This window comes from Protobothrops mucrosquamatus, unplaced genomic scaffold (genome assembly GCF_001527695.2).
Source record: "Protobothrops mucrosquamatus isolate PMUCROS unplaced genomic scaffold, P.Mucros_1.0 scaffold3207, whole genome shotgun sequence".
NCBI lineage: Eukaryota > Metazoa > Chordata > Lepidosauria > Squamata > Viperidae > Protobothrops > Protobothrops mucrosquamatus.
Window position 1 is genome coordinate 43,848 of NW_015389205.1, and position 13,789 is coordinate 57,636.

General features: G+C 35.3%; 1 protein-coding gene across 1 annotated transcript in view; it reads right to left on the reverse strand.

Moving 5' to 3' along the window:
• Nucleotides 1-3,431: 3,431 nt before the first annotated feature.
• The window catches only part of LOC107297273 (amine oxidase [flavin-containing] A), a 37,617-nt gene continuing 27,259 nt past the window's right edge, over nucleotides 3,432-13,789 (reverse strand). The window contains exons 10-15 of the mRNA XM_015826636.1: nucleotides 12,097-12,150; nucleotides 11,448-11,505; nucleotides 9,207-9,304; nucleotides 8,211-8,322; nucleotides 7,119-7,181; nucleotides 3,432-5,409 (exon numbers count right to left, since the gene is read on the reverse strand). Of these exons, the coding sequence (XP_015682122.1) occupies nucleotides 5,257-5,409; nucleotides 7,119-7,181; nucleotides 8,211-8,322; nucleotides 9,207-9,304; nucleotides 11,448-11,505; nucleotides 12,097-12,150 (538 nt within the window). The 3' untranslated portion in view covers nucleotides 3,432-5,256. The remainder of the gene's footprint in view (nucleotides 5,410-7,118; nucleotides 7,182-8,210; nucleotides 8,323-9,206; nucleotides 9,305-11,447; nucleotides 11,506-12,096; nucleotides 12,151-13,789) is intronic.

Sequence of the window (13,789 nt, forward strand, 5' to 3'; positions counted from 1 at the left end):
ATTGATTGGTTGGTTGGTTGGTTGAAATCATTTTAAAAAAACATGCAGAAGAAAAAAAATACAAAGGAAAGGTTCAAAGTAAACTTTATCAAGGACCTGGCATTGTTTTGTTTCTCTTTCTTCCCTGTCCTAAACACCTAGCATGGGCAACAAAAGGGATAACTCCACAGCTTTAGTGATGACATCACAGCATTATTATCTCAGAGTACTGCCAATGACATGAGTTAGGAGTAGTAAAATGTACAACAGTTGATGTCACTAATATATTAATGAAATTAAATAACAACTCACGTGTTTGGTATGCAGACTTTTAATATCAATTTGGGTATAAATAAAGAGAATTCAGTTTCCAAGGAATTATTGTACAATTATTTTACAATTATTGTACTACTTGAAGAGTATGACAGTTTGTGCTTTTGTTCCTCTATAATGCCACAGGAGAAGACGTGGTAGGGAATTCTGGGATTTGTGTACATCAAGACATCAGGAGGGCACCAGGTTGGCAAAGGCTGCACTTAATAAGCAGTTGCCTATAACGGATATGATTGTAAGAATGCAACCTTTAAATTCTTGGCAGGAGTTGAACTGAGGAAAAAATAGATCTCAGATATAACTGTCATGATTAAATAGGATTGTATTTGGGAAGCCTGTTTCATTTGTAGCTAAGCTCTGAGACTGCAGTTATAAAAATTCACTCACAGCAATGCTTTTCCCCCTCTGACAAGCATTAAAATAGGTGGCAAATATTGAGAACATATTTCTTTAATTCATTTTGTCACTTTTCTTACTCATTTCATGAGATGGATGAAAGCTGAAATTAATAAAGAAAATGAAACTGTTTCTCATGGCTGAGCAAAAATAAAATAAAATTCTTAGCTCTTAGTTTCAGCTGTACAGTTTGGATTGCATAAACTGATCTAATCCATAGGCTTTGGTGGAAGAGCCTGCTTTGGGCAAAAGGCTGAACTAATTGAACTTTTGGCCTTCCTAGCTCTTATGTTTTTATAACATTTCTCAGAAGCAAGTCCAATACCTCAGTGTAACTTATATTGTGAGAGACCAAGGAACGGAAAGAATACAAAAGGTTACTGTGGGGAAACCACAGACAAATGTTTATCAACTACTTGACCTCTTTGTTCGGAAAGAACAACATCAGAGCTGGCCTGATTGTAGAAATAACTTAAGATATCCTTGGATTAACCTAAAGGGAGACTTTGTTCCCAATTCAGGGCTAGGGTTAATAAAAGCAGACTCCAATGTTTGTTTCATCCTCCTATTTTTGAACTAACACAACAAAGGAACATGCCCACCCACACAGTTGTATTATTTAAAATGATTTTATAAGTTTTTAAAAGCAGAAACTAATGAATGATTAGGGGAAAATAAATGGAGAAGGGTTAAAAAGTAATTAGAGTGTTTGGAAAATTATAGCTCTAAATAAAACAAAAGACGAGAATATCACACGCACACTGTGAAAGGAAAGAAGTAAAAGGAAAGGAAGGATGAGGAAAAATATAGCCTGGAAACTAACTGAAGGAGGAACAAAGCAGAATAGGAATGAGGATAACATCACCAAACATACATTGGTTAGAGTTTGTTTACAGGAGCCAGTGATGTCACAACCTGGGAGGGCAGTAAGGTGTACTTGTAAGTAAAACTATGTATAAGTTTTCTGTTGCCATTCATCTAGAAGGCTACAATTGGATTGATCCTAAGCTTCATTAACAGAAGTATTAATTACTGAATCTGATATTTCCCCCTCTCCTTACCAAGACTTTTACGCATCAAAAGGTTTTAATTCTTGGTGACATTCTGCTCTTTGCAATGTAATGGAACTCTTAAATTATATATTGCAGCAAAGCTTCATGGAAATTTTGGAAACAAGGATAAAATAGGTTAGAAACATCTATCCTACTTGGAGTGAGTTAAACATTATCCCAATTTCCTCCTTTCCACAACTTTTGTCCTGCTATTTATTAGTCCAGTGATGGATTCTGAGCTATTTTGTTCACTTATAACTTTCAATAAAGTATTTAGTTTCATCTGTAAATTTTCCTTATTGAAAAAAGTGTAAGTTTATATACATGACAGGCAAAAATGTATATGAATTGTTATATCTCCAGACCAAAGAAGGCCCATTCAGTCAAGCAGTCTCTTGATGTGAATTGGCTAGCTAGACGTCTTCAGAAAGTTCACATAAAAGGCAGGATAGTGCTATCTTTTCAAACTAAGAACAATCACTTCTTCTGAATATTCTATTAATGGCAATTAACATAAGGCATAATTTAAATAATATGTTAAGTGACTATTCTTTGGCAAATATTACTGGAAATGTGTTTTTAAATTTTTCACTGAGTCAGTAAAGGCACAATACATACTGCTGTAATTTATTTTAAAATAAGTGGGATTACATCTATATATGTTTGATCAGGATATATTTGATCATCTCCATTTGGTTATAGAATCATCATTTTGATAGGCCTTGATGGGGATAGCAAACAAAACCTCTATGCAGAGTATTGAAGTCAACAGTTCTTGAGGGAGTCAAATCATGTGTTTCACATATGCATTCATGCACTCTGACGATAAGTCACATACACACAATAATTTTAAAAGACCCTTCTACTATATACGGGTATCCTAATTTGGATATATAGGCGTCAAAATATGCACCAAGAAATTAGCACATTTAATTTCTGCCAAGTCTCTTTTTCCAGATAAATTTTCTATTCAAAGAAAGTGCTTACAGTGCACAACATAAGAAAAACCTGTGTAAAACCTTTCACTTGTATCCATAGCGTATGAAGAATCAGCCTTCTAAAACTGAAGAGCTATTTTTTAAAGTGATAAAAGTAAATATTTGATTCTAAGAAAGAGAAATCTTCATGTACTTAAACAAACTGCGCTGCAAAAGCTAATCCACAGGAGACAAGACAATTGCCTTTGCAATTCTAAACAGTGCAATTAAAAGTAAGTTACAATTCTCCATTAAGTAAGTTTTACAATTGGCTAAACATAATGTTCCTTCCAGCATCTTTTCCCTAAAACTTTCTTCTGTAATATGTTGCCATTCCAGAGGAAATTAACAAAATCTTCAAGGTAGGATGGGATTTTTTAAAAAACATTTTTTTAATGAAATACCTTGTGACCTAAACTGTTGTTGAGCCATTTGCTACTCATATATTGTCATGTCTGCCTTTTGTAAAACTAAAGTGACAGTCCAATTGCAAGATATGGATTTTGTAAGTGATTGTGCCTTATATAATTTGTGCTGTTCCTCTAAAAGTGCCTCCGTGGTGATTGTGTTCATTAAATCTATTATATTCATTTTCCTTTTAAATATGTGTTATGTGTATTTTTATCTGGCAGCGTGAACTTTTTTTAAACTCACACTCAAAAGAATAAACATCACTTTCTTTTGATTTGCTTTTCTTAATTTATTTGGCTGTGACAAATGATACAAGAAATTTTGTAGTCACTTGTCTCACTGATGTCTTGCCAAGAGAGTTGAATGTGAATATAGTCATTTGAAAGTGGAACACATGTGTGTGTGTAGAGATCTACCATTAGATTTCCTGCTGTAAATATCTTCTTTCACATTTATGAAGAAACGGCTGAATTCACACGTACTGCTCTATGGAAACATTTCATGGCTTATTGAATAAACCAGAATACAGTAAAAAAAATATGCCACACCAAGTCATAATATATAGTTTACAAACCATAGTAGATGGGATCACACATTTCATTTCAAACCAATCACATGAACATAAAAAATAAGGTACAGGTAGGTCCATATTTGTATGTGTATAATTCCTTAAACAATTGTCCACTCTTTTCCTGATAAAATTCATCTCTTCCTCTAAAAATACCCACAAAAAAATTTCCTTCAGTAACATAATGCTGGACATACAATTATCAAAAGAATATCAAATATAAGGTGTTCAGCTGCTAGGAAAATCAGGTTGTTAGAAATATGAAGGAGGAAAGTGGAAAGTATGCAATCTTGAGAGACTGGAAATTTGTTTTCAACCCCTCTCCAATGGAGTTTTGCCATGAATGGCTGGTGGTCTGTCTTAAATGATTTTTCTATTGCAGCCAATGTTTATTTTTCCAATTCTCCGATTAAAATCAATTAGTGTTCACTTTTTCACTTGTCATTTTTTCCCATTTTCTCTCTCTGTGTGTCCCTTATATAACTAGTTTTACTGATGCTATATTTTATTTTTCTATTTTTATTGTTTTTAATTCCTTAATATTGTACACAAAATAAAAGGGAAACAAATTCTGGAAACAAATTTGGATATATTATATCATGCCAAAGCATGATGGGTCCTCGGCATTAGGACAAGCTTTTAATCTGGGTTACTCTATCGGGTGCAATATAACAGAGAATCCTGATAATATTCATAGTGCCATGATGCATTCAGTCTCTTCATCTGCCATAATAACCACGTGCATTAGAAATCCAGCCACAGACAAGATAGAGAAAATGTTTTCATTGTACGTAGAATGAAGACAAGGAAGAAAACATATTTCAGTTATTTACTGAAAAAGAATAAGGTTATAGAAATGTATGAGAATATTTGTCAATGTATTTGGATTGCAGAATTTAACACCACATACCACAACTCCCCTTTTCACATTATGTACTGTTTTATCAAGGTTTGAGGGAATGTAATACTAGCAGGACGCAAGCAATGTCCTTTTTGCAGCATTTACTTTTTTAAACAGCAGCATATGAAATTTAGCAGGCCCTTGACAGAATATGAAGGTAGTTTAACAAGTAGAGTACCTACCCGTTCCCCACCCTTGCCTCCAGTGCCTGAAGGATGTGTTGGCTGCATTCCTCCCTTAAACTCCACCAACGTAGAGTGCAGTTCAACACAACCAGAGGGAACAGACTGGGGAAGGGAGAAGTTGGAGTAAGCCTTCAGCACTCACTTTGTTCGTCATAAGATTTTGAAAACATAAAGACATGTGGAACTTTTACAATGATTATGACAAGCCTGCTTTGTTCTCATTACAGTATACATTACACAGAAAGATATGATGAGGGGTCACCAACTTTTAAGCAGGAAGTCACTCAGGAAACAAAAGCAAATCTTTCCTGGCTCACTTTGTGTTCTAAAGGAAAGTGAATTAAATTGGTTGGGATGTGTTAACCCAGGTGTTCCAAAGGGCATGAAAGACAGCTTTTCAGGAACAGAATTCATAGCATGAAGGAAATAAATGGAAAATTGTGGCTCAGATACATTATCGGGAAAGAAGTCCCTTTTTGTACGCCAAGAATCCAGTTGTAGCCAATGAGGTGATGAAAGTAGAGCATCCAAGAAAGTACAGCAGTCCAGGAACAGATGGCAAATTTCTCTCCCAAAATGTAGTGGTAATTGGAATCGCTGGAACCTCCTAGGATGAAACATATTTACAGTAATTGTTAGAGCAGGGCCATCTGAGTAGCTTGAAGCTGCAACACTACCTCAATTCAGTGGTATTTAATTCTATGAAAACACACACTTAGATATACTTCTTTTTTCAGAAACTGCTTAAATGCAGTTGAGCATCTATTTTCCACTGTTGAACTGATGCCACATCTCAATTTCTCAATTTTTATGCATAGTTTATTAATGCAAAACACTGATAAAATTAAAATGCACATTTCACTGAATTGTATCTATAAGTATGGCAAATAGCTTGGACCATTATCATTAATCATTAAAAAAATTGAGCTTTGGAATATCTACAGATAAAGATACTGTAAATGCATTCAGATCTGGTTTCTATTCATTGAGTTTATTACAGCCACACCTTATATATTGGTTACCTCATTTACCAAATATTCACAATTATGGTAATAAAAGGCAGTAAAAAATCATTTTCCAAACAATGTGTGCACTTATAACCAAATTTTGTGTGCCTCACAACAACACACACGAAAGTGAGAGTTATGCTGGCATGGTTGAAAGAGAATAAGAGAATTAGTGATCTTCACAATGTCTCTCCCTTTCTGTGTGTCTCTTTCTTAATCACATATTCACTTAGTTACCATCACTCTTCCAAGCATCAGGAATAATCACCTTGGTATGTGCAAATGTCATCCTGTAAAGTAATACTTCCCATGGATGATTAAAATGCTTGTTTTTCTTTGGGCTACTGCATCACATTCTGCATGGGGCTGCCCTTGAAGAGTATCTCAAAGCTTCAGCTGTGCAATGCAGAGTGCAATGATACAGAAGTTATGTTTGCTACTAGAACAACGCATGCTACATCTCTGCTCCGCACACTGCATTGGTTACCAGTTTGCTTCTGGGTCCAATTCAAGGTGCTGGTTTTAACCTTTAAAGCCCTTCATGGCATGGGACCACGCTTTCTGAGGGACCACCTCTCTCCAGTTATTTCAACCTGCCCAATTAGATCAGGCAACAGATCAGTTAGATCTGTTGTCTTTATATCTGTGGTTTTTATCTGGTTGGTGTATGCTACCCGTAGTAGCTTTTGGTGAAATGAGCAGCTTTATAAATTTGATTAATAAATAAAATATATTTATAAGTATTTATGTAGTTTCAGTTTCCATTCCCCCTCCCCCTTTCTTGTTTTAATTCTTTTTAGCTGTTTTTTTTTTCATTTTTAAAAGGAAGAAAATGAAAGGAACAAAAAGGAGCATGACCAGGGACAACATAAAGGAACTTAGAAGCAAGAATATATATAGCGGAAATACAGGTGCAAGTAGGCACTATGAAAAGCAGTGCTGGAAAAGGGCCAAATGTGTACAAATATAGTTAGAGGAAGGAAGGGGAAAACAAAGTTCATTATTTTAAACAAAATAACTTCAGTTTCTATGGTACATCTCTCTACTCTCCATTTTACTATTAAAATGCATGTATACCAAGTTGTAATGGTATCGCAAGCACTTAGAGTTACTTCAAGCTATGTATTCTATACAATTTCCTGTGTATCTGTCAGATGGTGGAAGAAGTAAAATGCTGCAAGAAATAGCAAAGATTTTAAACTGTGGATATCCCCGCTGATAAGAAATGCATTCTTTAAACATATTCTCAACAAACTGGTATTTTCAGAATAATCAGAGTTCTTGGAAGATCATTTATGAGCACACTTACCTTTGATTCTGGTTCTGTTACCCAAATTTCATTTTTTGAAATTTTCCCCATGCTATGCAATATCTGGAAGAGAAAAGTTATATTTTTGTATCATACACATTATGCAATTGGAATGGAAGAGATTTATTAAAACTACCAAGAGACCATCTGCCTATGGAATGTACAGCTCAGATATCTGTTTATGTTGAATTCCCAAATGACAAATGTTTGAAACAGATAAAGTAAACAGCATTGGCTTCGGGGTCAATAAAGAACTGATGCGGTAAACATCATTTACTGGCCTTTCCATATAATTCCTAATTCAAATGTTGCTAACACCAGAAATATTAGTAACACCAGAATAAGTAACTCCTTTACCCCTTAGGATAAAGTCACATAAGAGCCAGTCCCATCCAATCCAGATCAGTCCAAATACAGTGTGTGTTCATAACAGTAATGGATAAAATCCATCAGTTTTGTCAGCTTCCCTCCTATTCTAGATCCAAGAGGGGCTCCTTCGGCTCTAAATTTTACTACTTCCAATCTAGTATCATTTAATTATTTTGATACTATTTCGTTAATACTGATGGCTACTCCATTTCTTTTATGCAAGAAGGCTACTCATTCTTGTCTGCAGTAATAGATCTGATACCCTTTGATGAGAAGTGACCCATTCCAGACCATTTCAGTTTCAGTTTTCAGAATGTCAACATTCAATCTTGACATTTTTGCTCGTATAACTTCAGGTTTGCCTTATTCATGGAATATGTGAACTGCCTTCCATTGGTGGTATATAACATTGCAAAGGCTTTAAATTAAATAGCTACTTCATGTTATTCCCTTTATTCAGGCTTACTAAATTAGCCCACTGGCTGGAAAATTAAGGTAGACCTGAAAAATGCTTTGTCTTAGAAATTTCAGTCAGGTATCAAAAAAAAAAAAAAAAGTATCGCAGTATCTTGGTATATATTTCATTGTTCTTTGGTCATTCTAATTTTTCTTTGGTGCAGCAATACTGAAAGTATCAATGCCAAGTTCCCAGATCATCTTTCAAATAAAACTAGTTTATTTGGGTCTTTCATGAAGGTGGCCAATAGCAGCGGTTCTGCTTACCTCTCTAGCAGCTCTCTCTCCAGCCTGCACAGCTCCTTCCATATAGCCACTCCACTGGGTTGCTGTTTCAGTGCCAGCAAAGTAGATTCTGCCAGCGGGCTCACGTATTATTCTTTAAAGAAAGCACATACAAATAAAATAGAGAGATAGTAATTCCACTTGTAGCTAATATGTTTATATGAACAAAAACAGGTGGCATCTTACATTTTCCATCAACTTTGTCAAGTTTTGTTTCAAGGAACGCAAACATTTTGCAACATCCTTCTTTGTGTGTTTTAATTTTTGGGGGGGGTGCTTTTCATACACTTAACCAAATTGTACACCCAATATGGTAGTGTTTCAAGGCTAGAAGGGAAGCGACATATCTTTGCTACCCATTTGCCTTACCATGCTGCTACTTGCACAAGTAGTAAGATTTTTTTCCACAACTCTAATCTGTTATGAATAAATGTTTAATCCCAGCTATACCTGGGATGCCGGTGCACCTGAATTAGGAAGAATACTTTTATATTTTCTCATATTTCAAGATCTATTTCATTCAAAGGCTGTTTTTTTCACAAATTAGTGAAAATAAAAGGAATGTATGGAGCAAAGCATCTGCTTATTTTGCCTTGGCATATTAAGTATCTGAAGGGTAAATGTAGCCCAACTCCATTTGAAAGAGAGTGAAGCCTTCCATTTAACTTTCTTCCTTTTCCCAGAACAGCAAATATGCTACCCTAAGACATTACCATTTGAACAGTTTCCACATAATTCCAAGATCATATCTGCAAATAATAATCTGTTGTTAAGCCCTGATTTTGCATTTGATTCTTCTATTCAACAGCACTAAAGTCAAAGGCACTAACTGCAACTTTATTTTTGCCAAATATATTGTATTTTTATAAACCTTTCTTTCAAATATGAGATTAGCTCATTGTTCCGACAGTTTGTCAAATATCCAAAAACTGAGGGGGAACAATGCCAAGAAAAGTGAACATTATTATTTTGTTTTACCTTCCATATTGAGACATAATGCCTGGTGGAAAATATGCTGTATAACAGCCTCCAGAATATTGTTCTGTACACCAGTTCTTTTCTTCATAATGCACTGGCTGTAAGAATAAACCACAATGAGAAATAAAACAAACTTTCAAAAACATGTTGGCAGGATTAAAATTGAGATTACTAGATAATGATTACATAGAAGCAGATTCATATCAACTGAAAAGTACTAGGTTAAACTTCATAGGCTGCATGCTGATAGAGTCTATCTGAACAATTTGGCTCAGCTAGATACTGTAACACATTTCCTGGTTACTGAATGAACAAAAGTTTTATTTGGACTCTACCCCCCTCAAAAAATTGGAAAATAATGTTTATTGTTTCAACTTTTTAACGAAGAAAAGCTGTATTTTTCAGAACTCACACTCTTTGTAAATATTATAATCCCATGGTGAGGAATCAGAAGTTATATCCAATAAATTACAGCAAGTCATATTTTTTCCTATTATGGTATTTTGATTTTAAAAATAGACTATCAACCTACAATTTAATCTGTTGTCATCTGAAATCATATCTATTTTAAAAGTAAGCTAGTCTTGTTCACTGAGTTCAAAAAGAATAGATAATTCTAATGAGTTCCCATAAACGTGAGAGATTGTGGACAGAGTGGGTAAGTAACAAAAGAGAGAGTATACATGAATAATTAAGAAAAAGAAGACAAGTTTACAGTTTAGTTTGTAAATATCAACTCCGCTCATGTTGCAAGAAAAAACTGTTTCAAATAATTCAAAGAGACTCCATCATAATGAAATCACTATAAATGAGATTGGAAATTCTTGCAATTTACAAGATTTGGTATTTGCCCTAAGACTGATAATAAAAATACCTTACTGAAGACTGTTTAATTCTAATGTCATTGTAGTTGCTCAGCTCTAAGGTGCTTTAAACCAGTAAATGGCTTTAGGATTTTAGAAACATTGTTCTTTTTCTGCTGCAAAATGCAGAATCTCAAAAGAAGGGACAGAAATTTATGGAACAGTGAGGACACTACTATGGACAGAATGTAATTTTGGTACAATTCATATCTTTGAAAATGGCATGAATATTACATTTGCTGAACAATATAATGTTGTCCCATATTCTTAAAAGTTTTAAGTATTGTAAAATCCAGGAATGCTGCTGTAGGATTTAGCTCCCTTCAGATAAGCAGGCAAATTATATTTAATTTGTTGATCAATCTTCATAGAATATGATGATTCACCCAGTTTAACTCAGTCAGTTGTTACATAGAAAGCCTGGGAAACCATGAATTCTGATAATATCAGGGACAATCAAGAAGCAGTTTTAACCCAAACTGTATCAGAGCATTTTTGACTCAGACTACTACTTTCTAGTCAGCACCTCAAGTGAGATGCAGTCAGCTGTGGAAATTAACAACTTTGAAAGTCAAACTTCCAGGAAATGTGATGGAGGTGTATAATGGCAGAAAACATAAGGTGCTACAAGACAAAATGCGCCGTTGAGGTCCAGTAACAAAGGAAATGCTTCCCAAACACCTTGGGGCTATATTGTGCAACGGGGAAGGAACAATTAATATAACCAAGTTTGGCACAAGTCTTCATAGGACATTGGGTAGGATTGTAGGAAGTGAACAGAGCTTGCATATTTTCCAAAATTACAGCCTTGACATAGCTAGCATGATTATATGCTGCTAGGTCTAAGGACAGAACAATGGAAAAGCTAGTGGCTGACTTAAATGTGCTGCATCAATCCAGTCAATGGATGCAAAAAAGGCAACAGCAAAATGATCAGATAGCTCTCCAGATGCTATTTTCAGCAACCTAGCCAAAGTTCACAATTTTTTGTCAAACTCCTAGACATTCTAGGCACCATGCTACTTTGGTTAAGCCCTGACTTTTTGTTCTGTGTAGGCTTATTCACAATTATCAAAATGGTTAACCGCATAATAAAAAGCTATTCTTTCTAGCTGTCCCACAGAGCCAGTACTTCACATTTTTTGTCTGCAGCATGAACTTCAAATCCTTCCCCTACTTCTCTATCAGCTCACATCTTCTACTGTGTACCTGATGCTTGAGAAAAACATTGCTGCATCATTACTTCAGGATTTTATTCAAGAGGCTGCATTAAATAGTTTAAATATATTATGAACATGCATCCTAAAAATTCATATGGCTCAACCATAATATTATAACAATCAATACTCCACCAATTTTAGATGTTCTTCTTCCTTACATGTAAAGCTTCTTCTGATCCTAGCACTTTAGCGTACAATTCACAGATTTTTCTCTTTCTGCATAAAGAATGAAAATGTTTAAAACTAGCCTAAATTCATCACTAGCTTTTAAACTAACATCACAAGGCATACCATTTGGGAGTATACAAATGAGATAAATAAACAAATAATACAGTTAAGCCACAATAGAAATTCACTTTTGATATAGAAATACAGTACATAATTCTAGAAATATTTATTCTAAACTACACCAAAATTCACATATAAAAGCAGCAAGCTTTCCATAATTTTGAGTTACTGTTGAGAAGGAGTACATTAGAAACACTTTCATTTTGTCTTCTGTCCCTTTCCTATAACTCTGTGGTTATGTAGTGACATTCAGGGTTAGGGTTAAGATTAGGGTTAGGGTTAAGGTTCTCCAAACGTTTACAAAATTTCCCACCATTTTACCTCTCTGATTTATTCTGACCCTTAGGAACTGGATTTGGGAAACCTGGATTACTAGCTTGTTACGAAAAGTTATTGTGTTGCAACAATAAAGGTGGAAAACAAAACTTTAATGGTAGGTTAACGCAGAATTAATTATTCTCAGAGAATTAAAAACAAACATTTAAATTAGAAAAATTTCCAAAATCTGTTGCTTCTTACCTCTCTTCTTTGCTACTATTTGCTAGTCTAAAGGCTTTTCTTGCAAGGATAAATCTAAATATAAAAAGAATTTTCCATCAGTGTTAGATAAATGAATATATATCCCAATGCAACACACATGAACAATATTACTGCTCCAAGAAAAAATATATTTAAAATATCACCAATATAGTTTTTGCCTGGCACTTATTCGGCTACAAATATAGTAGAAAGTTATATGCTAACCATTGTAGCTGGGATTCTCAAACTGTAGAGTGAGACTCTCCCATTTTCCAGGATAATAGGCAAATGTGAAGGCTTCATAGTTCATTTGGGCTTGCCCATAGTGGATCCCTCTGAGAACTTTGTTCCTGCTCTTGTGTAAAAAGATAGTTCCATGGTCAGCTAAGAGCATATCAGGTCAACATGGATGAGAAGAGAAGAATCATTTCAACATCCATGGTAGACGGTAGCTGTGAGAGTGAAAGGCCATTGCCAAAAGCATAGGTCCTTCATCACTGTCTGCAAGTAGAACCTCTTGCCTCACAATGGAGCAGCCTGGTGGGTTATGACAATCCCAGTGCTTCTTAACTGAACTCCCACCTCATGGGCCCACTCTGGGGTCAAGACCTCAGAATGGGCCCAGTCACTGTGCTGAGTGACTGGAGGCAAGTCAGCAGAATTCTGCATATCATCTCCACCACCACAAACTCTTCTGAGAGTTTGTGACACACAGTCACAATCAGCAAAGGAGTGGCAATTTAGCCAGCAATGGAGAAGAGGAATAGATGCGATGCTTGGCCAGACTCAGCTGGCCTTCTTCTTGATATCTGGTCTATGGGAGTTTTCATGGGGTACTGGCATTATGCTGCGAAGCAGGACACCTCTTTGTGTGTGTGTGGGATGCATATGTAATGGGAAGGAAAGAAAGTGGGAATCTATAGGGAAGAAAGTGAATACAAGAAGCAGTGGCCTCTGTATCTGGAGGCAATTGTATGGGTGATTTATAAATAGACTCCAGAAGAAGACCTCTTCCAGAAGAAGACCCTCTTATAGCAGAGAGCTATAAGAAGATGCTGCTATTTGGCATGGGGTGTAAAATGCATGTAATTCGGTGCAAAATTGTGGAGTTAAGAGATGTAAAATACACACAAACTTCTTATTAAACCAACATGCTCATTCTGAAAGGACTGTAACATTAGCATATGTATTTTTCCTCACTTCTTGTGATATACAGACTGAGATATTTGGAAGTTTCTGTATCTATTTCAGTTAAATATAGCCAATCATGCCCACAAAATCCAAAGCACCGTAGCTTAATTATGGTTTGGAACAAGGCAGGTTCAAACCATGAATTATGATGCTGAGTAGTGTCAATAAACCACAATTAAGATTAACCACATCTTTAGAGTTGAGCATTCCTAATCAAGGATAGAAGGAAAGCAAGTGATTAATCTTCTGTACAGGGAAAAAACTAGTAAATACCATAATAATGACATGACATAACATCATGACATGAAATATATATTCATTTCCCTAGGAATGGAAGTAGAGAATTTTCTTGTAGGCAGAAGAACAGCTGTTATATGTTTTATGTAGAGTCCAATGAGTTCAGCAACACGTGGTAAAAACTAATATTACTGAAGAAAAAAAGACAGAACTGAGAACGTGAATGTGGGAACTGATATGATATAAAGGTGATTTTTCAAGGTTC